The sequence below is a fragment of the Aplidium turbinatum genome, chromosome 1 (assembly GCF_918807975.1).
Source record: "Aplidium turbinatum chromosome 1, kaAplTurb1.1, whole genome shotgun sequence".
Lineage (NCBI taxonomy): Eukaryota > Metazoa > Chordata > Ascidiacea > Aplousobranchia > Polyclinidae > Aplidium > Aplidium turbinatum.
Window position 1 is genome coordinate 1,387,277 of NC_137472.1, and position 26,809 is coordinate 1,414,085.

Genomic DNA, 26,809 nt, shown 5'->3' on the forward strand with positions numbered 1-26,809 from the left:
CCAGAAAATAGAAGTGTTTGAGTATAAATAAAAAATCACATTTTACCTTCATTTGAGGACTGGTTAAAGCGTTTCAGCGGTTTTGTGTCAGGATTATCGAGAAATCTTTCAACAATTCTGCTTTGGCCGCAAGATTTCAAATTCCAGTACCAAATTTGCTCAATAATAACCAACTTTGGTCAGGTGAAGTTAAAAACTGTTTAGGGTCTGAATATAAATATTAAATGTAAAAACAGTTCCTAATGTTTCCAATGTCTCCAGCTTGGCCACATTAGGTGAGTTCTAAATGAAGATGGAAGACTAATACTATCTGAATCACAATGTTACAGTAAACCAGGGCTGTAGAGTCGAAGTTGTTGAGTCAGATTCGGAGTCGGAGAATACATTAAATATAAAACACATGCTGCCTCTTTTTGTCTAGCTTTTGTATTTTCTTCACAATGCAGATATTAACGATTTGTTTTAGCCTGATGCTGCGAGTTTGCTGTGGTAATAGTGATTTGCACTAGCTTTTGGAACACAGTTCCCCTTGATCTTCAACATCACATATTCCTGGTAATCCTGACCTACAATATCACCAAAACTGGTCCAAAACAACCATTTTGATCAAGTGTTTTCCCGATCCGTAGCAATCTTTTCGGAATATGGTACTGGGTAGCGACTCGGTGGTTTGGTTGTTATGTTTAAAACAAAAGATTAAAGCCAAAGCATCCAATGCAAAGTGCAGGAGTCCAGTGTCCCATTGTAGGACTCTGATAGGAAATGGTAATAATAGTAATTGTAACATTGGCACAAAACAATTACTGTAAATAACTAAAATCAACTGAAAAAAACTTTTATTTTCAACTTCGTGAAAAACTGAACCAGTTGCTAAAATTATCTTACCAAGAAAACGCTGCTGTGAAGATGGCAGAGGAGTACTTGCCATGGCCAAGCGTCTTTAGCGGCGTAATTTCCACCGACGACTCTCCCAACAGAAGCTCGGTTCCTGATGTTTCCAACGTCTCCAGCTTGGCCACATTCGGTGAGTTCTAAATGAAGACGGAAGACTAAAACTATCTGAATCACAATGTTACATTAACTGTTTGAAGGTTGGGGGGGGGCTGTCAATTCAACTTTTTTGCATCAACAGTTGTATCTCTAAAACCACTGAGGCTGCGACTACGAGATTTCTTGACTTTTCCTAACTTTCATTCACCTCTATTGAGCTGAAATTTTAAGCGAATAAAGGTTATAATTTGAGAGATATAAGGCATTTCTCAGCACATCCTCTGAAATATTTCATATTCTATTGTTCAAAAGTTTCCCACCAGCTGGATGAAAGTAATTAATTTTCCCATGTTAATCCTAACTGCTTCACAGCGTGAAGGAAATTGGCAGTATGCGTGGACCTTTTGTTCTCACCACGGCTTATAATCGACGTCGATACAAGAAAAGCTTGAACTTTGATACGATGAGTTACCGTCGCTTGCGGTTGAAATTGCGTAAAATTAAACATAAGACTTGGTGCTAATGCATCTAGAGCGAGAATTGTTTTTCGCAGACAATTATGTCCTTTCAATCAAACAAAGCATAGGCTACAACGTTATTGCAATGACTCAGCGTCATTTGGAGTAGATTTGATGTAAAATGTGAGATAAGTATTGAAAGTGATAGACTTGTTTTGTTTCACTCTCATTTCTCGTGACATATTCAACGTTGTGGGTGGACTGTTTTTAGATTGTTCTGTTTGGGCCACAACGCTTTTTTGAATAATTAGAAATTTACCTACTATAGAAGCTGCGCTGTAACATATTATGATTTTGGTTTCAAATTTTCCTTTTGTCCGACACACTATCAAAAGCAGAAAAGGCGTCGATGTTCCCAAAGCTTCTCACATATACTTGTAAACATTTATTTCCAAGTCGACATGTAAAGATTTGAAATGCAATACGCTTCTCATTTGTGTAGGATAAACCAGAACATCACGCTTTTGTGAAAAGGACGATCGTTCCACCACGTTTCTACGTGATGCGGCTTAGTTGAATCAATATATTCGAGGCTTCTTGTACCAGGTTCACTGTCACTGATAAAATAAACCGCAATGCAGTACCTCGCAAAGCAATTGTAGCGTAACATTTCCATGTGGTATAACTCGTCATAAATTGTGAAAACTTGTGTATTTACTTGTCAAGTTGTCTCATGTGAAATATAAGTTTACATAGCAATGTCACAATGAAATCTTATCTCCGTTTACCAAACTAAAGATATGAACTTATGCGACGTCTTGCAACGTTGAATCGACGGAAAGGCGGGTAACTGCCAACCTGAACTGAGAATGCATGAAAGAAATCGTTTATTGTCGAATGGACGTGACGTCAGAAAACGATGAATCGACATAGGCTAGCGGCGAGAGATATTTTAGTTAGATAATGACACGCGGCAGCACGTTTACATTGAATAAAAATACCTTTATTTTATCCATTTCTATTTCCATTCTTCCTAGTTTCGTCTCACAATAACAAACAGATGAAGTTACGCATTATTTACTAAATTATTCAATAAACAATAATGCATCATCCTGCATTATGTCAGCGCTGATTGACTAGACATATTCACGAGTTGTGTGAGAATTGTATTCGATTAATCGCATTATTTATTGTAGGTAACACCTGCAAAAATTCAAGTAATTGCAGACTCTGCCTTCATAAGTGTAGTTTAGAAGTAGCCATCTCATATTGAGCCAATCGAATCAATGTAAAATAGAACGCTTTTACTTGATAGCGCGTGTGATATATAGGTTTTATCTAACAACTACTTTCAGTTACATTGAAAGTGAATGAGTAAGCATTATGCAGTCTGTGACAAGGACTGGAAATGTATATAATCAGAAAATATAATATCATAAAGTTAATTGCGTTATGTACATCTAGTAATTTTTATGAACATGGTATCATTTTGCAGGCAGGCGTTTTTATAGGGAAACAAACTTATTCCATAATTTGATTTATGGCACTTATCCAACTGTTTCATAATGCGAATAGCTGTTTTAGTTGAATTTAGAAAAAAATATAACTTATAACCGCAGACAGATGCAACTTACGGCAGTACGGTGAACTATAGTGGCACATAACATAACCCATATGCGGAGTAATCGCAAGGGTCAACCCAAGTAATGGAAAGGTTCTTTTTGAATTATGGTGATAGAATTCTTGTAATGCTATTGAACTTCATCTTGTTATGAAAAGCTTATATTGTTTGCATTTGCAAGAAATATCAAACTTTTGGATTTTTTTTATCACTGAACTGTCCGTTAGTAGAATGTTTCTTTATTACCTTAGTTAGGCCTAATGGTAAGTCAGGAAAGTATTTGTTGATGTGACATATGAGGATATTCTAAGAGACCGAGTTATTTTGTAAATAATATTTGATTTTTGGACACCATCAAAATTTTCACACAATACACAAATGCGCATCGAGATATAGTGCTCATAGTTGGGAAAAGTTAGATTGTGATAATTACAACTTGCCTGAGTGGGCCTACAGCAAGGGACAATCAAAATAGATGAAACCGCATTCATGGTAATATAGACGTTTTGCCAACTGCTCTTTACATTTTCAATGTAATAACAAGAATGACAGCTTATTTTCACTAAACATATAAACAAATATCAAGAATTATGGATGAACAGCGCATCTATATTTTTCGGTTTAGGTTCAACAATGCATTCTAGCCGTCAAAATGATGGAATATTTGGTAATTTTGTTGAGACATACCATTGCCCAATCGTTGAATTTACATCAGAGATAATTTTATTAGATAGATTATCAGTTTCATGCACATGGTTTTATTCAGCGTTATAATATTGTTTTTCAAGCCACGTAGCGTTCATAGTCATAACGCAACATTGCAGAAACAGCCAATATTGATACCAGGTAGGCCTACTAATTATTAGCCTACGCCGCTTTCGTCGAATCTACGTCGCTAAACGACGAAATTGTGCAAACGCCTGTTGGATTTCCCTTCTACGTGTAGTTTATCATAAACGTGAAGCATTGCTCAAGAAGCTAATCTGAATCACCATAGATAACCATAACATTCATATAGTTCCATCATCAGTAAATATGTAAAGTGCACTTCACAATTTTTGACAACGGTCTGACAATTTATTATATTGCAAAGTTTTGGTTTATTCTTGACTTTTATAATTCTGTGTAACAGTTTTTTTCTAACTAGTTTCTATGTGACTAACAATTTGTTTCATTATACAATTTCTTTAGTATTTCAACGCCATTATTAAAAAAATTACGTCCTTTTCACTTTTAAATAAAACATGGCAATGCAAGGATTCAGTGCTAAAGAAATATTGCAACATGTTTTACTGGATTCTGACGACGAAAGCCAGGCGGATGATTTGGAGGATTTATGGCACTCCGATTCAGATAAAGAAGCGGATTCTTCTCCGTCAACTTCCGCAACAGCGATTCCGATCGAGATTGACGACCAGTTGCCTTCCATTGGCGATGTTCAACCGGAGTTTGCGCCACCACGACGGATTATAACATCGAATAGACTGGTGAACAGCATAGATTCCTCTCTCGACAAGAACAACTACGATTCTGTTGAGTTTCCCGACACACTGAAGTCTTATACAACTTTTGTAGAAAAGCCAAAGAACAGACAAGAGGGCGGCGTCAGCATTACTTGGTCTAATGCGAGACCGGTGCACAATGGGAGAAGGGGCCGGGCTAACATTATATCTGGCCCGATTGGTGTTAGAGGAGAAGCCAAAGAAGCCAAGACTCCTCGGCAAGCATGGGAACTATTTTTTTCTTTAAACATTTTGAACGTTATTGTTCAAGAAACAAATAGAAAAATTGCCACACTCATTTCTCAATTGCCAGAGAGAATTTTAGATGACAGCAGGTACTGCTATTTTGGCCCAACCAACAACGAGGAGATGCTGGCCTTTGTTGGATTGGGGTAATTTCGGGGGCTTTTAGGACAGGCTGGTCATTCCACGAATGTATTGTTCAATCAACTGTAAGGACATCTCGTGTTTAGTGCAACACTGAGCAAGAACCGCTTTAAATTCTTATTTTCGAACATTTCGTTCGACGACCAAAATACTAGGCCGCAACGTTGGAAGAATGACCGGTTGGCCGCATTTCGAGTCGTTTTCGAAATGTTTAACGAAAACTGCGGCAAACATGTCATTCCAGGTGACTACTTGTCGTTGGACAAAACGCTATACCCCATGAGGACACAAATTGCCTTCAAGCAATATAATCCAAACAAGCCTGCGAAATATGGCCTTCTGTTCAAGTCGGTAAACGCCAGCAGATTCCCATACACATTTGCGGCATCGGTCTATTCAGGTAAACCGAAGGAAGAGCCATTTAATTTTTACGTTCGTGGAACAAAAGAACTGGTAAAAGGAATGGTGATGAGCCTGAAACAACACGGTGACTTTCAAGGTCGGAATATTTTGTATGACCGCTTGTACACCTCCATACCACACGCGCAGTGGTTGCTTGACAGGGGTATAACGTCAGCTGGAACCCTCAACGCTATACGTAGAAGAATACCCCTGGAAGTGAAGCAAGTGAGTGGTAGGGAGAAATTTTCGTACGAAATTTATTGGCAGACGAGTGAGGCTGATCTCAGCCTACATTCTTATGTAGTAAAAACGAAGAATTCTGGCATGCGGAATGTGTTGATGTTGACGACCATGCAACCTCTATTGGGGATTACCAAGGATGACGGAAAAAAGAAGCCAGGCTTGTATAAGCTTTACGACTTCACAAAGGGTGGCACCGATATCATCGACCAAAGGATGGGTTGGTTCATTCACGTGCAAAGCGAAGTCCCCACATTGGACAACTACTGCGTTTGCTTATTGAGAAGGTGCCAAAGCCAGAAAAAATAAACTACCAAAAAACCGTGGCCAATGTCAGTGCTGTGAAAAGCCTTTATGCCCTGCACATTCCATACGAGTATGTCAAGCTTGCTTTTGCGCAGAATAAACTATTTGAATGATTGCGGTTTTATAAACTTTGGCTTCAACCACAGCCTAAATAAAACGCGGAGCTCAATGAAAGATTTTCCTTTTTTCCTTTCATTATACAGATAGCTATTTTTACGTTGATTCAACATATCAAGACGTTGAATACTTGTAAACATGCGCGGTTTTGCAATTAGATTGCTTATCAAAATCATCTATCCTTTTTTGTATAAAAAGTTTGTCATAAAACTAATCGTAATACTCGATGTAAAATTCAGCATTTTTATATGCTGAAACAGTATTGTATTCATATTTTATAAATCCATTTTCTATTTAGAAAATATCATTATAATGCGGTTTGAGCATAGCAGAATTTTAGCACGGATACAACGACTGATTTTATGACTTTTATACAAACAAGGACAGAAGAGAAGTAATCTAATTGCAAACCCGCGCATGTTTACATCGTCTTGCAATGTTGAATCCACGTCGAAATGATTGTATTAGCGTTGTATTCAATTCCTCGTATTATCGAAGTGTAAATGTGCAGCCACTTGTAATTTCAATGTGCCTCATTGCATATTCCTAAATATTTCTGAACTTGCGTGTACATAACCTGACAGAACACAAGTTGCTTTATCATTGAATCAAGTTGAAAAACGTTGCTGCAAGAGCCTTGTGCCAATTGCTGCATTCCGGTATTGCTGTAACCAAATCAAAATACTTATCAATATTTTGCTGCCAAACTGACATTTTTATCGCATAAACGACCATTAGGCAGCTAATTCTTTGTAAAGTATTTCTCCAGGTTCACAATGATTTGACGCATAATAAATACTACTTTGAATAAATCTAAATATTGTTTGGATTTTAGTGTGTGGCATATGAATCTTAGAGAGCTTATTGAATCCACAAGAAAATGACCCGAGGCATTACAGATTTTCCTTTTGACGAAAAGCGTTGTGACGTTCTGTTAATTAATGAACCGTAACTGTTTTATTTTGAATTTCTTTCTGACTTCAGTTTACGTAAAGCATCATCGACTTTATCGGGTAATCTTACTCCTAGTACTAGCCTTGTATGTAGCCGAATTCACATTGAACTTACATTGAGAGACGCTGTTACAACTACAATACATTGCATTTAAACCGCGTTTTTTGTCGCAAGATCTTCCATTCGTTTCGTGGATTACATAATAGTATTTGATAAACGCCACCCTGCTTCTTCAGCTGGTCTACATTTGTTAATAAAGCGTAGGAGTTGCTGTTCTTGGAACCGAGGTCACAAGATCATAATCCAAATTGGTGTGACACGCGTTCAGAAATCTCATTACTGCATGTAATTGATGAAGCATTATTCTTTTAGTCAAAGAGCGAACTTTATTTTGAGCGTGGGAAAAGTTATTATTTTGCATGAAAAATATAGATTTAAATTGAGATTATGTAAAAAAATTTTAATCACAACATTGCAATGCATGTTCTTCATTACTCTACCAAAAAATAATGTGTAAACTCACGCTACAATTGCTTTAATCGCAAAATAATCCAAAAGTCATAAGTCACCTCAACATTTCAACGTCTATGAGCAGTTCTAAAATTCACATAGGTTTAATTTTCGGATATGCTCAGCGTGAATAATTTTACAAATGGAATCCCAAAGTTTGAAACCGTACCTTAAAAAATAACAGAGATATCACTCCTAAAGCATAAGAAGAATCGACAGCCCCCCCCCCAAACTGAGCAAGACTCCAGGGAGCCCAACCTTGTAAGGGTTAAACCAGAGCTATGGAGTCAAAGTCTTGGAGGTCAGAGTCGGAGTTGGAAGGATTTTGGAATGTCTAGAGTCTGAGTCGTTTAAAAAAGGCCGACTCCGGCTCAATACAAAACGATAAACAATAAAATTTTGTTTCTAATTTTTTCAAAATATTGTTTCTTGTTTTCCATATTGAGCTTGTCAACAACAACTTCACCAGAAAATAGAAGTGTTCGCTCTCGTCAGTTCTTATGAAAGTCGCAGTTGCAATTTTGATCTCAACTTAAAGTGAAATTAAACTTTAAATTAAATTAAGTTGACCGTAAAAGAATTCACCCCCTGAAAACACAGATATTTTATTTTGCAAATACAAAACGACAAAATGGCTTTATTAACTTTTTGAGTATAAAATACAACATCACATTTTACCTTCACTTGAGGACTGGTTGAAGCGTTTCAGCGGTTTTGTGTCAGGATTATCAAGAAATCTTTTAACAGAAACTAATGACAACAATTCTGCTTTAACTGCAAGATTTCTAATTCCAGTACCAAATGCAATCAGATAGATCTAAACATAAATTTAAATTATTGACCAATCGGTTAATTGTTGAGATCATTGTCCTCAGACTGAGAATGGCTATTTGCAAGTACAATACTGGCAGCTGCGCATGCTTGTATTGGCTTTAACCGCGGACGTAAGCCTAGGTGCCATGATGAACAAAATGAAGTTTCCTCTTGTACTTGAAATATTATTGTTTATAAAATTATTATTGTCACAATCAATGTGCAAAGCCTCGCGACGGGCTGCTTTGTATCTTGACCGAACGTGCTGTTTTGATTGTAGAATTCTTGAGCAATGTTTACCAGTGGATCTTTGATTGCGAAATCTTTATTATGTAACGTATTTCTAGAACATTCTACCCTACGTGAAATCTGGAAGCTTCTTCTGCTTGCTTATCATGTTTTGCCAGGTGCAAGGTTTATGACGTCACAAAGATGTTTACGTGTAATGCAACTTGACAAAACAATGAGTTCTGTAACATTGCGTAACCTTCTCGAAGTTACTAGACCAAACAACCTGCTATAAACTAGTAGCGTAATTTGTGTAAATTATTATTATTATGAGAAATTATTATTGTAGTAGTGGCAGTCGGTAATAGACGCAAAGATTATTGACGATCGAGAGTTGAAGTTATTGTTAACGAGTAAAGCAAAGTTGATGCTAATATAATTTCTGAGTGAAATTAGAATCGTATGAGAAGCTGTGAGTGGATTACGTTGAACTCGATTAATAGTTGTAAGCGTTGGAATCTATTGCTGTTCACTGTTCCGTGTGATTCGGCATTGACGTACATCGGTAAGTCCACCAGACATTTGACCATGAGAGTACGAGAGCATCTGAACTTTAGAGACTTAAAGAAAAGTACCATCAAAGACCATATCATGGATTGTTCTTTTTGCACAGATCGAAAATTCTCTACTGACTCATTTAAAATTTTATGCAAACGCAAATCCCAATTTGACACAAAAATTCAGGAAGCGCTGTTAATCAAACGCTACAACCCAAACTTAAACAAACAATTATTTACAGGAGGCGCCTCCATTCTCCTCAACATTTATTAGATGTATCTCGTAGCCCGTGGTACAAATTCTTTTGAAACTTAGTCATGCAGTTGCCTGTTCCTAATGTAATTTGTTTTCCGTCTGTCTGTATGTTTTCCACACTATTGCTTTTAATCGTTGCGTGTTTCTTGATGCTTACAATTAGTTGTTTAGTTAGTTAGTTACGGTAGTTACTTTCAAGAAGTTTAAATTTATTGTATTTTATAAATACAGTAATTGCAGATTCCTGATGAGGGTTTAAGTTAAGCCGAAAACGTTTGAATGTTAAACTATTTGTAAATATGTAAAATATACTGTTGTAATGCTCAACCCTGTGGTATTGTTGTGTCTTTTCTGTCTTTGATTTAAATATTTATCCTAATTTCTTCTCTTCTCGCCAACTTGTATTTGCTGCCTGATGATCTGGTTCTTTAGTTGTCAACTGATCTGCCCATTTCAAGCCTTAACAACACTGCAGCCGTTTCACTATTGGCTGGTTATTTGAGGCATGTATCTTGTTTGTTTTGAATTACTTATAGTTTTAACACTAATTATTTACAGTATTTCAGCTACTGTTACTAATAAAAATGGTTCCTTCGCTTTACTATGTATAATTCTTTTTTCTTCCATTCTTATTTCCTGTTTTTGATTAGTTTGTTTTAATGTTTTTTCCTTTTCTTAATTTCTGAACGCCACATGCATTTAACAAGTTATTCTCTTCATCACCTGATCTAGCCACGTCCATTCAATCTCTCTTTCTACCATTTGTAATCCAACGAGTGTTGGCGAGTATTTCAGCAACCAGAACTCTTCATGCAGCCAATTTGTTATATTTGTCTGGCTACTCTCCAACTACTTTCTTTGCCTATTGGAAAACATAAACAGACTCAGATCAATAAAATATACTTAAAAATATTTACAAATGTATTGACTTTGCTTACCTCAAGAAAGTCTTCTGAATACCGAAGCCGTATGTTGTTCATTAGGGTCCCTGGATGATCTCCGTCTTGGTGCATTCCTACAAAAAATAAATTACAGATATCAGTGTTTTAGCTTCTGGGAATGTTCATCGCGTTTGTAGATTACACAACGATATACTGTAATGTACATGTTGGGAATTTCTCAGGTAGTCACTGGAATTGTTCCAAAAATAGTTATTGAAAATACTCCAGGTTGAGTTACCGATTATATTCGACAACCAAAACTCGGACAATTTTTTGCACGTGTGATATCTGTGCTACAAGATAATAGCTAATACACTTATTGTGCTAGCTAAACACTTTTTGTCCACTATATACTCACACCTCTACCGAATAAAAAAAATTAAATTAATTGGTCTTTGTGTTAAAAAGTTAGCATACACTTGCCTTATACGACGTATATTGTCATACTCTTTTTACAAACAAGAGAAAGAATACGTTGACACCTACTATTATGTCACATGTCACTATTATTACATGTTGCTATTGTCACAACACATCATCAAAATGTTAAATGAAGAGCAAATAATTTATTATCAAATTGTTACGAGCGGATATCGTCATCAACTTCTCGGGGTTTACCGTTGATAAAAAGCAGCAAATATCTTGCTTTTTCTTCATCGGCTTGAAACGAAACAGATAAAGATTCGTTTAACATCCGAAGGACTCTATTTGTATTGCGTCTGATCCCCAGCTCTTGTAGTAAGTTATCTGGAATATTTAACATTACAATTAACTTCTCTTGGCATCAAACCAAAAAATCTTACTTGACGCGATCAAAACATTGCTGTAAAATTGTTTTGTTCTTACGAGATCGCTCTTTATAATTTTTAAAAATTCAGCATATTACATCGGTTTTTGCGGATATCTCTCAATGCTTGAACTGCATGCTCTTGTCGGGTGCTTGTTAATTCCAATTGAACTTTGGCATGTTCAGCAAACACTATGATCTCACAACGGATCCATCCTCTAGCAGACAACTGTGATAAACAATCATGATTGTCGGATTAACAAGAAATAACAAGCGTGCATCATTCGCAATTTTATGTGTGGTAAGTTGAACAAAGCTACATTAAACCCAAGGGAAATATTGGATTGATGATTAACAAAAACTTTGTATTAATCATGTTTATGCAGCTTAATTATGGAAAGTTTTAGATAGTTGCTGATATGCATTCAATTATTCAAAGTTTGATACATATCAAAATTGTGACAGACTTACGCTAAAAACTTACGGTGAGTAACTTATCTTCAGCATATAAAAGAGTCTCCCCCAACACAACATCAGTGACATCATTCGATATGTCGATGACGAAATAAACTTCGAAGTAAGATACTTCGTTTATAAAGCGTCCAATTGCTTGAGAGTTTGTTTTCACTGAATGGGAAAGTTGTTGTAGATCTATCAGGGCGGATTCATCGGTGTCCGGATATCGAGGATCTAGGAGAATTTTCAGTTTAGGTTATAATTGTGTTCAATCTTCAGAACAATGAACCAAAATTTAACAATGACATGACAAGCTATAAAAAAAAACTCAAAAAATATATTGGTGTTACTTTGGAGTCTTACATAATACAGTGTTATTGAATGGTCACAAATTGCTGAGGTATGTATTCTGTTAAACTGCATTCTTTGTCTTTACCAGTGTGTTGGGTACTTAAATTTCTCAATCTAGTGGCTGCTGTGTCTGGATATAACTAGACACAGCAGCTTTTTATAACTTTTCCATAATGATGTCTTTTGTCTGGCCGTGTGTTTTGTTTTATTATGTTTTCTGCCTAATTGCGCTATTTGCTTTATTGTGTGCTCTGTCTTATTGTGCTCTTTTGTCTACATTCCTTTGCTCTTGTCTACAATAATTTATCTTTGTTATGTCGTTTCTAATGATGTTTTTTATCTACGTGTCTTCCATTTAGCTGTGTCTTGAAGTGTCTAAGTATTAAAACATAGAACATGAAAATAACGATCTTTGGTGACAGTATTATAATTACATCAATACTTTTCAAAACCTCAATATTAAGAGTATACGTAAAAATATTTGTCGACATTGTGCTTGGTTATGGTGATTGGTTTAACGTTATTATTAAAGTTTCTACATAACTAGTGTGAAAAATATACGATAAAAGATATTTATAAGTTGGATGTAAAATAAACATTTTCACTGTAACATGGAGATGAACTCACCAATGCACTTTGGAGCACCCCCATCACTCCATTGAAGAAAGTAGAAGCATTCCTGTCTAATCTTGCCAATCATCAAATATTGAGGATCACATGAAAAGTTAACAAAACTTCCAGGAGTAAGATGAGAAGAAGATGAAATGTTGCCTCGTATGGGTACTCCAGGATGAGGACAATGAGTTTGTTCTATTCCTGTTAACAGATGGAATCTTACAACTTTTAACTTTTTATCTGAGTTTCTAAAACATCTGCATTTTCTTTTATAATGCTTCTTAAACCAGTGATTTATTGTTGAAACTATCCAACAGGGGTTCAGCATGTTAGTTAAAAAAAGTCAGTACAAATCTTCATTTGTTACAATTAACAATGGGTGTGTTTTTGGCGTCGTTTGTTTACATAAAAGGGTACCGAAAGCTTGCTACCAGCTTTAAATTTCACACCACATGAATGGTATCTGGGGGGTGAAGCCCCCAGAAGCTGACAACACCACGGCAGCTTCACTCCCCCCTAGCGAAAAATAGTTCCCACCTCACTGCTCTTAAGCCAGTAATTTATTGTTGAAACTTTCCAACAGGAGTTCAGCATGGTAGTTAAAAATAAATCATTGCAGTTTACCAAATATTTGGGACCCACTGATGTATTACATTGGTTTTCCATTCTAGACAATGTCCGTCTTGTGGATGGCTCTACTTTCTTTTCAGCAATATGAAGTTTGATAGTTGCCAAATGACAAAATTAATCTTCAAATAGAGTTTCTCTTTTTAACGAGTTTTTGCCACCAGATGTAGCTTGTTCTGGCTATAATCTATAAGTACGTAATTCCATAGCAAGTTTCCTACTTACACCAACAAGCCTTTACCTCAAAGACACTGCATTGGATTATATGCGGGGAGGTAAATAAAAATATTTTTAGCGTGACTTAGTATGAATTAGTATGAACATTAGTGCCGAGGGATTACTATAATGAGAACCTTATCTTCTCATCCCCCGATGCTTGTATCAAATATGGGACTCACCTTTACCTTTTAGTATGAATACCTCAAAAGTTAGTCTTCAAGTCAGACGAATTCGGAAAATTACAGATTTCAATTGAGGTAAATTCTTTAAGGAGGTCTCAACACTTTGCGAAAATGAGAATTGGAAAACTCGTTTATCACAACTCATGAACAAAACATCTAAATTAATGAGCCTGTGCAACAAATTTCCATTTTTGAAAAACTTTGAGAAGCTGTGAGGTTGCACTTTGTGAATTAGCTGTGAATTTGCTGATTTTGAATGTGGGCTTGTTTTTTTACAATTACGTCAAGTTTTTTTTTTTTTTGTAAAGCGTTTTAATTTTTTCACCATTGTGCTTAACACTAGAACGGCCTGTGCTGTCATTTTGACTGTTTTGCAAATTGCAAGTGCAATAACTTTTGTCTTAAAAATTGCAAGGTTTTGAAATTTTTCAAGTTTCCCTAAAAAACTATCATGGTGATTATCATTAAGCCGATAACTTTTCCTGTAAACATTTCAAAGGTAGGTCTACCTCTAACGAGTTAGAAACGGTAATTTTTAGGGCAAGTTCTAATGGCCTAAAAATTCTTAAAAATTGACTCTTTTTAATTAAAGAAAATTTAACAGAATGAATCTTTGTTTCTTGTATTTTATATTTGAAATAAAGCTACACAAACAAAAAATGAAATTTAAATCAACACAAAAACATTTAAATTTTTAACAGAATATATTAGGCTCATCGGAAGGCTACCCTTGCAACACTGGAAGCAATCTTTATAAAAACTCTCGATCCAGTCTTACACCTCCAAAAGGAATTTGTTTTGTGCCGCAAAGCTCCTCCGATAATTTGAATATTTCCGATTAGCCAAAATTACATTTCGATTTTCTTCTACCATAGACACTTTACCACATTTAAGTTTATTTTATTCTGACGATAGCTCCTGAGATGAGTCAGACGAAAAGCTGCAGCTTCGAGCTATGTATTCGCAATGTTCAAGTTTTACGCCACCAATCAAGTCTTCAGATACTGTATAAGAGGTGTGCACTGTGCATTCTTATGCCTCTAAAAACTGAAGCTGTATTTCTAGCAAAAACATATTGCTCAATGCTCAGCACCTGGTCAACAAATAAATTACCTATTTCAATGATAATAGAAGTGCAAGGTAAAATGTGTCTTGTGAACCTATAATGTGGTAAGATGGGGCCACTGCTGACAGAAATGTCATTTCTTTTCTGAAAGATTATTTGTTACTATAGCCTAAAGACAAGACAAAACTTCATCAAAAAATAAGTTATTAAACTCCTTCTCTGGCCATAAAATAATATTGGAAACTTTAAACTCAATTTTAAACCTGTCTCCAGAACGTTCTTCTGCAGGCACAAGTAGAGAATGAAGTTGATATAAATTATAATATACCACAACCACTACGGGCATGATCTACAAAATTCCGTCTTATAGTCTGTTAATTGTACTTCAAATGTTACAAGGTAATTATTATTGTAACTGTCTCCGCCGCCAGTGTAGCCAAATCGTTTGGCATCCGCTGGCTTCGATCAGTCTTGCAACAAGGTTGATAGGATCTCCATTCTGTTTTGTCCTTTGCGATGTTTTGCAATCGATGGAGATGTGGTGTGCTGAGCAGGGATCCCAGGCCAGATTTTCTGATGTCAGATCTCAGCAGTTGTAATAAGTTGGTACGGTGACGTCCGGTTCGGCCTTGGTATTTTTTGCTACCAATTATTGCAAATTCAAGGGCTTTCTGGGGAGGTGAGTCCTGGTGAAGTCTCAGAATGTGTCCAAACATGTTCCATCTCGTGGTGGAGATCTTGCAAGACAATGGTTCACTGTTGCATATTTTGTAGAGGTTTTTGTTCGAGATAAGACTGTTTGGCCAAGTATGACCAGTTATGACACGTAAATGTCTTCGATGACCGGCATCCAGTCTTTCAAGACTTGCTTTGGTAACAGACCAGCTATAACAGTAGTAGATCATAATTGTGATGCAGTACGCGTTGTACAATCTTAGTCGCAACTGTAATGAGATTCTCGATCTCTTGCTCCATAGTTTCCTGTATGATCTGAAAGCGACATTGCCTAAATTGCAGCGAGATTTGACATCGGCAGTGCTGCACAATAATGATCCCAAAAGTTTGTGTGTACGTCATTTTTCGTTTCCTCGAATCGGTAGGCTATCAGCATCAGTTTCATTTGTGTCTGCAAGAAATATGTGGGTGAATTATGTTTTAGTCTCATTCGTAAAAAGATTGTAGTTTTTCAGGTTCTTTGTCGCAATAGGTTGTAGCATATCAAGTGGCTGTCTTTCCTCATCCAGAAACTCAACATCGTCTGCATACTCCATTTCCAAAAGCATGCATGTGTCAGATATAGGGGGGTTTTACAAGACTTAAATTAAAGAAAACACGTAAAAATATCTTAAGACTTAAATTACAAGGTAATATTTGCGATAAAGCAAATACAAACAATTTGCAAAAAATACAAATCAAAATTACCAAAAACTTAAAGTGATGGATAAAAATAGATTTGATTATCATTCTCAGTGTACTGGAAATATCCATAAACACGTTTTTGCTATTTTGAATTGTTGTGTCTGCGCAGTGTAATTTTTCAGCGTTGAACACAGAACAGTAAAAAAAAACAAAAAAGTAAAAGTACAAACAAAACGATGTAAACAAAGAATTAGATGCCTTGAGGAAGTTTAGATGAAGAAACTTCCCATCATAAACATTTCATGTCAAGTAAAGACGTCACATGCAATATTTTCAAGTAGCTTCAATTTATGTCGCATCTTTAGTTGATTGTTGTGCTGTAACAAAGCAAAAAAGAATAATGCTAATATAGAAAGCATTGTATACGCACCTTTTCTATAACAAACAGCCAATTGTCCGCTCCATTGTCCATTAGCTAAGCATTGTCGTAATCGTGAGCCGCTCAACCGATGAGAAGGGGGGCAGACGAAGATAACCTGATCCCCCACATATAAGGGGCCACTTCGTTTCCTTTCAATTCTTCCACCTGTTGCTTGGATGGACGGCTCTGGATCTCCACAGGTGATGCCTGGAGACCAAATACAATATAAAACTGAAAGAATTGCATCAGCTCAGTAGAAATGCCTGATTCTAGGAAAATGTAGTAACCTATCAAATGATAGTCTATGCTTACTCAGCAATGCGTTTATATCAAATCTGAGAGAAATAAGTTTATACTTTGTCGCAGGTGGTTTTTAGTTGGAAGATGTTCACCAGTAATGGAAATATAGGCTTCTTTTGACTAACTTTCGCAATCAAATGCATTATTTCAAAAAGAAAGCAGTTCAATAGAAACACAACAAAATAGCACAAAACTTCTTTTCATATAATTGTGTTTTAATTCAATTCCTTTCTAGGGTATTAACATTATTATTATCTTTTTCTCTTACTTTCTTACTAATCCGCCGACCGATTCACTGGTCAAAACAACTTTTCTTGCATGGAGTTTTTCAATGGATTTAGGATAATTAGGGGGCGCTGAATCCGCATCTGGTGTTATTTTTTGCTCATCACATCACGTTTTTGAGATATGAAAACTTTTTTTAAATATATAATTTTACCGACTTAAGTTATAAAATTAATGTTGCGTTTAAGCATCCGTAGCCGAAATGTTAACTATCTTTCAAAACCCGTAGCCTAGCCGTTTAAGCACCCGTAGCCGTTAACTATCTTTCAAAATCAAATGCATTATTTCAAAAATAACTAAGTTTCATAGAAAGACAAAAAAAGCGCAAAACTTCCTTTCATATAATTGTGTCTCCATTCAATTCTTTTCTAGGATATTTAACAAATATTTTCACTTTCACTTTCTGACTTATTTTCCCACCAATTATTAGGTCGACTGAAAATTTTTGAATCAAGTTACCAACAAAATGTTGCACTTTAATTTAATAATATAAAATTTTGATCTACAATAAATAAATGACAGTGAAACGAAGGAAAGTGTAAAGTATCTGGACACTCGATTGAAACCAAAGTGGGAAGCAATGTGATAAATATTCAATTGTTCATCTTAGAGATGGAAGACGCATATTGTTGTTTTTACTATTCAAACTTCATGTAGTTTGCTAAGCATCAGATTTTTACGTTGACAAGATGCAATTTGTCCATCCCATGTCCCTCCTCCAGTGCATCTTCTTGATAAACTACCAGAACTGATGAAGTATCCATCCTCACAAGTGTATCTAGCGACACGTTCGTGTCCTTCTCCTGTGTAGGTGATCACCGCGTGGAAGGAAGGAGGCGCCCTGCCACAGTTCACGTCTGAAAACATATCACCTTTAAATGGATGATGTCGATCAATCAATAAGCAAGAACTCATTGTGTTGGTGGTGTAGTTTCGTGTGGTTCAGAGGACATACCATTCCACTCAACTATTTCAACATATCGATTCCATGTACCAGAAGAGCAACATATAAATAGTGGCCAGTTCAAATGAAAAAAGTCACAGACTCTTTTATTCTCATTCATTAGTAGAGTGATCTCTATGCTCTGTTTGCCCTGTCACCAACTGGTATATTGAAATAAATTTTAAAGTTTGATTACATTTTCCATGTTAAGGAGTCGGTAGGAAAAACAAACCACTCTGGTAACAAATTGTTTTTGCATTCAAGTAGCCTAATTCTTTAAACCTAAGTGAATGAGTGGAATTATGCTGTTGTTGAAAACTTATGGGACAAATAGTAAGGTAAGGTGACAAACAACAATCGATTCACTTATTTTCAAGTTGTCGTCGTATGAATGCGCATATCAAAGTTTAAGCAAAGCTAAACTCAGCAATCAAAACCGTTATAAAAGTGAATGCACGAAAATCAGAATTGCACATGAACAATGGCTGCAAAGAAACTATCACCGCAAATAAAATTATTGAAAAGATGCTAAAGTCAGAGAATAGATCAGGCACTAAAGCACTTCCTCTATGGGCGATCATCAATCTAAAACTTCAACGAATCGAAGTCAATCTTTATACCATCGTCCAGGGTATAAAGATTGACTTCGAGCAAAAACTGTAGAGTTTTATGTCACCACAAATAAAATATAGTAAATAGCATTATACAGTATTAATCCAGTTACTTGGAAATAGCGTTATATTAATCTAGTTACTTGGATTAAGACAGGTTTTCCCGCACGGACCATCACATCTGCATCTCATGGATCCTTTACAATTGCCATCTGTCACGCAAGCATCCCCACAGATCATATTGTTTTCAAAGACATCAATGAAACTGTGTGGTTGGCAAGATACTGCACGAAAATGAAGATTTCGTGATCATGTGCAATGAATGACATCAGCCAGATTCATTAGCTTGAATACTTCAGTTTATAAAAAAGGTTTGCTGTTGTGAACTGACTTTATCTCAATCTTGTTCAAATAGAAGATTCTATAGGCCTAAATAATTGCAAGGCCTATAAAGTTATAGAGTAATTAATAGGCCTAAATAGTTGTAATTGACTTTTTCTGTCCAAAGTGTAAGTAAATTGCAGTCCTTCTAGCCTTAAAATTTATTTTTATTTTTGTCAATAAACAACTTTTGTTTATTTTAATTGTGCTCAACAAAACACTAATGCAGCTAAAAATATGTCACAGTACACAAAAAGAAAGACAGACTTGTACAAATTGTCGTTCCAGTCCATCTTCCTCTTCTGTGGCAAAAATGTCTCGTGATTGGCCACGCTCGTTTGTATCCAGGTGCACATACATATTCAGCCACGTTGTTGTACAGATAGGAAGGACCGTTCACTGATACGAGTGAACCGTTGGACAGCTGCCGATGTACGTTGATTTTAAGCATGTTTGCGATGCTTGGAGGCGAATAGCATGCAATGCCTGTAATAGAGATATATTCTTGAGCATTGTGAAGTCATAAAACTGAAAGGAGAAACTAACAAATCCTGAAATCAACGAAGTCGTGCTTGCAAAATTTTGTTAATCACAAAAACATATCTAGTGACTCTGCAACCGGACAGCACCTGCTGGATAACGAGGTTGGGCTGATATATTCATTATCGCTCTACAAATGCTAAGGTCTTTTAGCGACAGGTCTGATGTTCAATTTTGTATTAGATTTACGTTGTCATCACATTGCACCCGACTTGTTTTCACTGCGTTATGCAAGAAAGAGCACAATTGATACCGTTTTTAAAGTCTTCAGCTTGACCCGACCTGGAATCAATTTCAGATCTACCAGCACGAGAACCGAAGGCGATAACCACTCGGCCATTGAACTGATGCTACTGGACAACAACAAACATTAAATTTTTGGCTCGAAATGTTTCCATTCTTTCTAAAGGTCGTTCTTCGTTTTTTCATCAGTAGGCGACTAGTCTTCTTTATCCGAGTTTTGTTCCAACTCAAAGAATTCTTAGATTATTGTTCTGCATTGTAGGCTACATTGTATCTGGCTGTAAATCTATACATGGCAGAGAGTTCGTACACTTCTATGTTCAGTGAAACATTTATTGATTTAATGCAGTAGCAATAACAGACGAACTTAAAACAACACAACATGAAACAAGAAGGTCACAGTCTAACAAACGTTTAACTAAAAAATTTCAGATACTCACTGGCTAAGTCTATTATAACACTAGTAGTGTTCAAGTAGTTTTCTAAACAATAAGATGATTAATTAGCCTGAATTCTCACTGCATACAAACAATGATAGCTAGGCTACTCTTTTGTCTTCCATAAAGTTTGCATTGTTGTCAAACTGCTACAAAATCTTTAAATGTTTACAAGCACTCCACATCACAAAGTTTAAAATAGTTAATTCCAGAAATGAGTGATGTTAATAGAAGGCAATTCTACCGAGCAACGTTATTAAAGTTATTAAAAGAACGAATTAAAGTCACCAAAGAAAACAATCAAACTGGTTGTAACAATACAATTTCTATGAATGAAATGAAAGAACAATGCCACCATTTCCAAATATCCCATCATATCAAACTCAAAAGTCAATTGACCTTTGGTAATTTTGAGGTTTAAACGCTGTTTCATTTCTTGTTTTTATTTGCAAATAGTTCATTAATAGTTTGCATTATTTGCGATAACATATCATGCAGAAATTTGATTTCGAATTCATTGGAAGGTGCTATCCAAGTCATTTTGCTCGTTTATTGAACCAACAACGCAGCTTTCATCATACAGTACAACAAACAATTTGAGTTTGTGTCTCCGCAACCGATTGTAGCAAGAATTGACAGCGATAGACACTGTGTTTCGCCCAATGGCTAGGCTCGTCAGTATCGCACCACTATCTCATGCAACAAGGGGATTAGACCACCGCTTTTACCAGTCAGTTTAAGGCGAAACACGATGTCTATCGCTGTCAATTCTTGCTACAATCGGTTGCCGAGAAAGATATAGGCCTAGTTGATTGGACGGTCTAAATGGCTAGCGTGGAAGCTACATCATTATGGTTAGCGAATCGCAACTGCTCGCTGTACCTGTGAGTGCTCAGCCTTGTGCTGATGGCCGGGAAGAACGCTCCATTCTTCACAAACAATTTGAGATTAGTTATAGCCTGAGATGCAAACTTGTGGTTTGAGCAAGTAACTGATTAATCTGCAGAAGGTTGCATCAAATATTTTCTGCATTGTAGATGATAAATATGGACATGGATCTTTATTTTCACACTTGAATTTAACACAATCAAGCACACGGAAATCTTTCCGATATGAGTGCTATATGTGTGAAGCTGAAAACTATGCATGGCCAGTCAAGGTTAATAATAAATGTTGCAGAGGAGATGCAGAAAGGCTGGTTTGGTTTGCAGTAATATTAAATGTAATTTTTTTAGGTCCCTTTTGTTACCAAAACAACAAAAAAGATTCGTCAACCCTGCAATTAGAGAACATCTTTAATACAAATAAAAAACAGGATGTCCAATGCAGAAATTAATTGGATTCGCGATGAAAATGATCAGTTCTCGAGACAATTGCTGAAATATGTTTTTTGCCGATTGGTTTCGTTTGTTTTGAACAATTCCATGCAGAGCCCAAAAATGAAATTGAAATAAAATTCTCAATTTTTTTGTAAACGTGTATTTCAACTAATACAAAATATTTAGTCTTAGACTTCACTTTTAAGCAAGTTTGAACAGTGGGCTTTATGTAGGGACAATTGGAAGTGTTTTTGTACTTTCCAGAATCTTTGTTACGTATACAACAATTACAACATAGGGTACAACCGGCAACTGCATTTAATATGTTTGAAGTTACAGTACATAGCAGTTTTAGTGATGGACTGAAACTTGTCTTACTTGGATCAATGCAAGAATATCCGCATTCCTGGTCGCACAAACATCTCCTCTCATTTCCACATCCATCATTAGTTGGTGAGCATGATCGTCTGTGGCATCGGGGTCTCCCAACTGCGAGAGCTGCTCTCAGGTTCTTTGTGGGGCATTGACCTTTATGTAAAAGTTAGGCAAAAGAAGGGTGACATCAAGGGAATCTACAGTTAGTTTTTTACTGTTTTTAGTTATTTTTCACTGATTTGACTTCAAAACAGAAATAGAATATTGATAAACAAATCAAACAACATTTTTTTTTCAAATCTTGATTGGGTGAGATCAAACAACAAACTAACTGCATGTTTTAAACCGCGTATCATGAATTTAAACGCCAGAAACAAAAGCCACTGGACCACATGCGACACACCATAACAACTTGGGCGTTGTTCAAGCAAAAATCAAAAATGTTGACGGTAATGTGATGTTATGGTGATGATGTATGAAGGAATGGTATCGATCTGGACCCTATCAATTTATACAAAAAAAAATTTTTTTTTAACATTTACTTCACTTGTGAGTGATATGAGTTAAGCCTGAATATTTAGTTTTGGGCCATGACACAATTGCACATAAGAATGTGAAGGTACAAAATTGCACATAGAGTATGAAGGCACAAAATACAATTGCTGCAGATTTGAAACTTTGTAAAACTTCAAACCAAACTCACCTTGTCCGAGTTCGACTAAGCTCAGGAAGTAAACTCCAATCAACACTGACAATGAAAGCATTCTTTCATCACAATAAAACATCAAGAACAACAGTAGAATAACAAAATGTGATAAAACCTGCAAAATGAATAAATGTGTTGTAGTTTCAAATGATTACCAGGCACCTAGTTTAAAGCATAACTTTGTTCTAAATTGTTTGATACTGGTGTAAAATCTCGTTTTCATTATTCGTAACTTCAACACAACAAGTGTTGTGGTAATTGGAGTAACACACAATCACCAGGAAGAGTTGTTCGCGAATAATAGCGAAAATAGTCACTGACAACTACACCATTATTAAAGACTTGAACATAGATGATGTAACAATGGCCGGCCATGTACAATGGCTCTCAAACCATAGCCCAAAAACAAATATAATGTGGAGTGTTATGGTTTTAATTGCAGAAGAAATACAACATATCTAAGAGAAAGTACCGATAGCTAATGGACCTTTAAAGTAGTAAATAAAGGTTAGGGAAATATTATCATTGGGAACGGTGAGACATGTCAAACGGTTTTCCAAACTTTCTTGATGATTTACGTGAAAGTTCTAAAATGTTCTATAAGACACAAAATAAACTGTGTTCATTGTGTTGAGAACATAGTTGTGAAAAATAGTAAGCAAAGTAACAGCATTTTACTTAACAACCTTTGCATGAAAAATTAGGCAGGTGCTGTATGTGATGTTTCCAAAGTCTTCCTCAGTTCAAACTCTACCTATCTTCTAGTAGAAATTACCTTCTTTTTAATATACTGTAATAACTGATCTTCAAAACGAATTTAAATTTAAAATTATGTTAAATCAATACAAGTACTCCCAACTTTTATGGAAATCTTATTTACAACGGGCAAATACAAAGTGTGTGTAATTTAAGAAAACATTCGTGCATTACAAAATATTTAAAAAACTTCAAAAGTGTTGTATTACCCATTTGTTTACAACTTGTAAAGTTTGTACCCAACTAATTTACTTCTAGATCCGTTATTGGACATGGGATGTCACTTAAGCTGCATCACTTGCATGAACATTTTATGACAGATATGATCGAAGAACACAGTGATGCAATCAACTAAACTACTCAGGTAATAAAGAAGAACTCTGTGAAAGAAAACGAGATAAGGCCATGACGGAAATTATGTGTGAATGTTTGATTTTGGATGAAGACTATAAATTCAACAGAATTGGTTTACTTGTAGTGTACTTTGTCCTTCCCAATATGGTGATACTGATTGTTTGCTGCAACATAAAAAGTTTATTTTGATGTGGTACAAGTATATTGGTTTATATAGTTCTTTGTAAACAAACTGGCATGCTAACTTTTTCATCAATTTGCCAATAATAATCTCGTACATGTAGAATTTCAAAGATATGTTGAATTTAAAAAAAAGGGTAAAACTGCAAAATTTAAAAAACGAAAGTCATTGAGATGGAACTAAAGCCGCTTTCTAGTTCAGTGCCAGAAAAAAAACATATCAAAACAAAAAATATCAAAAAAAAGTAGAAACGTTTTTGTTCAGTGTTATTATTGCTAACTTTGCAAATGATCACTGCAAGAAGTAAAAGAAAATGGATATGCGTGAATTTCAGGCTACAACGCACGCACGAATATATTGACGTCATCAAGGCGTATGATTTGTGTGACAAATGCTTTTACTTTGATATTTGCAAAATTAGCCAGTCGAAGCAAAGTATTTATCCCAAATGATTAATTAACATTTGCTTTCCGTGTTTTGTGCATGTTGTTGAAAGTTTTATGAACTTGCTGAATTGCCGTTTGTGATGAAGTACAAAGATTATGACGTAAGAAAGCATTGGAGGAAAGTGTAGTTGACTTCCTATTTGTTCCTTATCGAGCATTTGATTGGAAACTTGGCGCTGCTCAGGAAGCTATTCGACTATTTACGTGAAAATTTGAGCAAATTTCGAACTTGTTAAAAGTTTGTGCTTCTAAGATTTGAACATAGCCCACAGAAGACAAACAGTATTACCTCGGTGTTGATGAGTTGCTTATATTACAGCAAAGTTATTTTTTCATTAAGGGTCTATGTTTATTCATGTATGAAAACATGTTGTCATACTTAAAGTGAAATTCTTATCAGTTACTAATCCACATGGTATGTATGGTCAATGCTACACTTTGGTGTTACAGTTCTTAACCAGAAGTGTGTTCACTGCCATGAATGTCAGATATGCTGAAACGAAATATTTATTAAAAATGCTTACTTTGTTGTGGATTATCTGCTCAATATAAAACAAATTACTTTTTTGAAACTCAATTACTTGTCTAATGACAGAATATACACTTCACACTACACACTTCAACATATGAACACACTTTCTGAAGTGTAATAACATAACATAACGAATAACATGCGTTTCCTTTGCAATACGTCGTTAACATAAGGACGTTTTAAAACAACTTTGTTTGGTCAAATAAGAGATTCACGACTGTTTCTGCGTCCTTGGATTTCCACACTAAGCAATTGCTTACTTGCCGAGGTGAAGGCCTCACGTGCGATCAATTCAGTTGAACATATTTGCCATTCTAAAGACCCACTACTCACAAACCTATTCGTATCACTATTTAAGTCTATGTACTCGGTAACTGCTTTCCGTTGCTGCTACATGCTGTAGTTACAGTAAAAAATCCTCTGATAGAACTCGGTTTGTGAAAGGAAATATTGCACTTTGCAACTACGAATGAAACTTATCTGTTGCACACCTTTAACCTTATCCGGCTTTGACAAATTGCGCTGCATATCATTATTGCTAATATTTCCTTTCTGAAATTGAAAATTGTGAATTGATTTTTAAGTCAAACTATTTTAAATTTTTATGTAGTACACGACATCTAGTTTGAGGTTTGTGGCTGGGTCTTTGTTTCTAACTTGACTTGAATCGTCTGATTGTTAGCGAGGTTTTAACAAGTTGTTCCCTTTCACTCATTTTGTATCATGTATGATACATTTTTTAAAGTCTGGTTTAGCAGCCCCTAATTACTTTATTTGTCAACTCTCTTTGTATTATGCCTCAAGGAGTGTGGGAATGAAATTCAATCAAGTTTGACGAGTAATTTCCTGTTTGGCACAAATTACTGGTGGTTAAAGTACAAGGTTGTTGACTTAGGTTATGTGCATGTTAACTTAGCTCTGTATTTTCATCTGCTGAGTTTTAATTAGCTTGAAATGTTAGACTAGATTCTCATGAAGTATTGGTACTTTTTGACATGTGTATCAAATATGATGCAGAATGATTCAAAGGTTGTGGGATATAAATGGAAGATACTTGTAGCATATCAAAAGAAGCAAGTATATACACTTTGTTCAGAACTGTACTTACCATTACAGTAGTATCAAAACTAAACGTTGAACTGTGACAGCTAACGTCTCGCATTATCTCTGCTATTTACCAAAACGAAATGATATCGAGACATCATATCATACTTTTCTTCAATTCCGATTTTTATTTTGGAGTTTCTAAACTTTCTATATATATTTGTGCTTAATGCAGGCTTGTTATGCAAATGATCTTATTTCTGTAATGTTATGGCAAATAGAAGAAATGCTGCTGAAGATGCAGAAATGCTTAGCAAAGTTCAGTTTGGATGTGTGGATGGCAATGGATGACTTATCAGATGGTGAAGATGATGGAGTACTAGAAGACCTGCAAGTTGGTTCAAGTGGGAACAGCTATAACGAAGTTCTTATTGAAGATGCTCAAAGTTTTGAGCTTGAACTGAAAGAAAAAGTTATATAAAACCAACTGATAAAACAGGCAAAAATACCAATTCAAAAATTACATTGGTCAAAACTAATTTTACCCCAAGTACACCAGTAGAAGAATTGGAGAATGAAATTTATTTGAACCAACATCACGTTTCATATACTTTTCTAAGTTTTTTAGCACAGTATAAAAACAAACATGTATTATTTTCAACAAAAATGTAAAGATTGAAATTTCTTTGGAAAGCAATATTTCTTCTGGATGCATATTGTGATGGGTAGCAACCAATATTCCTAGCTTGGCTAGTATTAGAGCAAAGGTCGATGCTATCCACTGATTGCGGATACTATGCAATAAGCTATAATCGATTCACTACTTTAAACATGAATCTTTATTGCATTGACAAGAACAATGAAAAAGAAACAGACAAGTTTTGGAAGGTGCGACAAACGATGCAAATTGCAAATTTTCTGGGTTATGAAAATGCAATTTTGTGTGTATTTTACGTAAAATGCATGTCTGAACAAAAAATAGAAACTGTTT

At 35.6% G+C, this 26,809-nt stretch overlaps 1 protein-coding gene and 1 long non-coding RNA gene across 2 annotated transcripts; both read right to left on the reverse strand.

Annotated features, from left to right (window-relative positions):
* Positions 1 to 505: 505 nt before the first annotated feature.
* Positions 506 to 10,128, reverse strand: LOC145779754 (uncharacterized). The gene is made up of 4 exons (XM_082591397.1): positions 10,065 to 10,128; positions 8,166 to 8,304; positions 926 to 1,031; positions 506 to 566 (listed from the first exon to the last, which is right to left on the reverse strand). The coding sequence occupies exons 1-4, from the start codon at positions 10,101 to 10,103 to the stop codon at positions 506 to 508; spliced, it is 345 nt and encodes a 114-aa protein (XP_082447523.1). The 5' UTR covers positions 10,104 to 10,128.
* Positions 10,129 to 16,420: 6,292 nt separating this feature from the next.
* On the reverse strand, positions 16,421 to 17,727 carry LOC145769201 (uncharacterized). The gene is made up of 2 exons (XR_014288990.1): positions 17,631 to 17,727; positions 16,421 to 16,572 (listed from the first exon to the last, which is right to left on the reverse strand). It is a non-coding gene; the product is annotated as an uncharacterized LOC145769201 (long non-coding RNA).
* Between the last annotated feature and the right edge of the window lie 9,082 nt (positions 17,728 to 26,809).

Coding starts and splice junctions, on each gene's coding strand:
- LOC145779754 (XM_082591397.1), bottom strand. CDS start 10,103: ATGGTAGAAAGAGAGATTGAATGGACGTGGCTAGATCAG. Junction 1,032..8,165: donor CAACCAGTCCTCAAGTGAAG/GTAAAATGTGAT, acceptor GTCTTCATTTAG/AACTCACCGAATGTGGCCAA. Junction 567..925: donor GCTAAAGACGCTTGGCCATG/GCAAGTACTCCT, acceptor GTGATATTGTAG/GTCAGGATTACCAGGAATAT.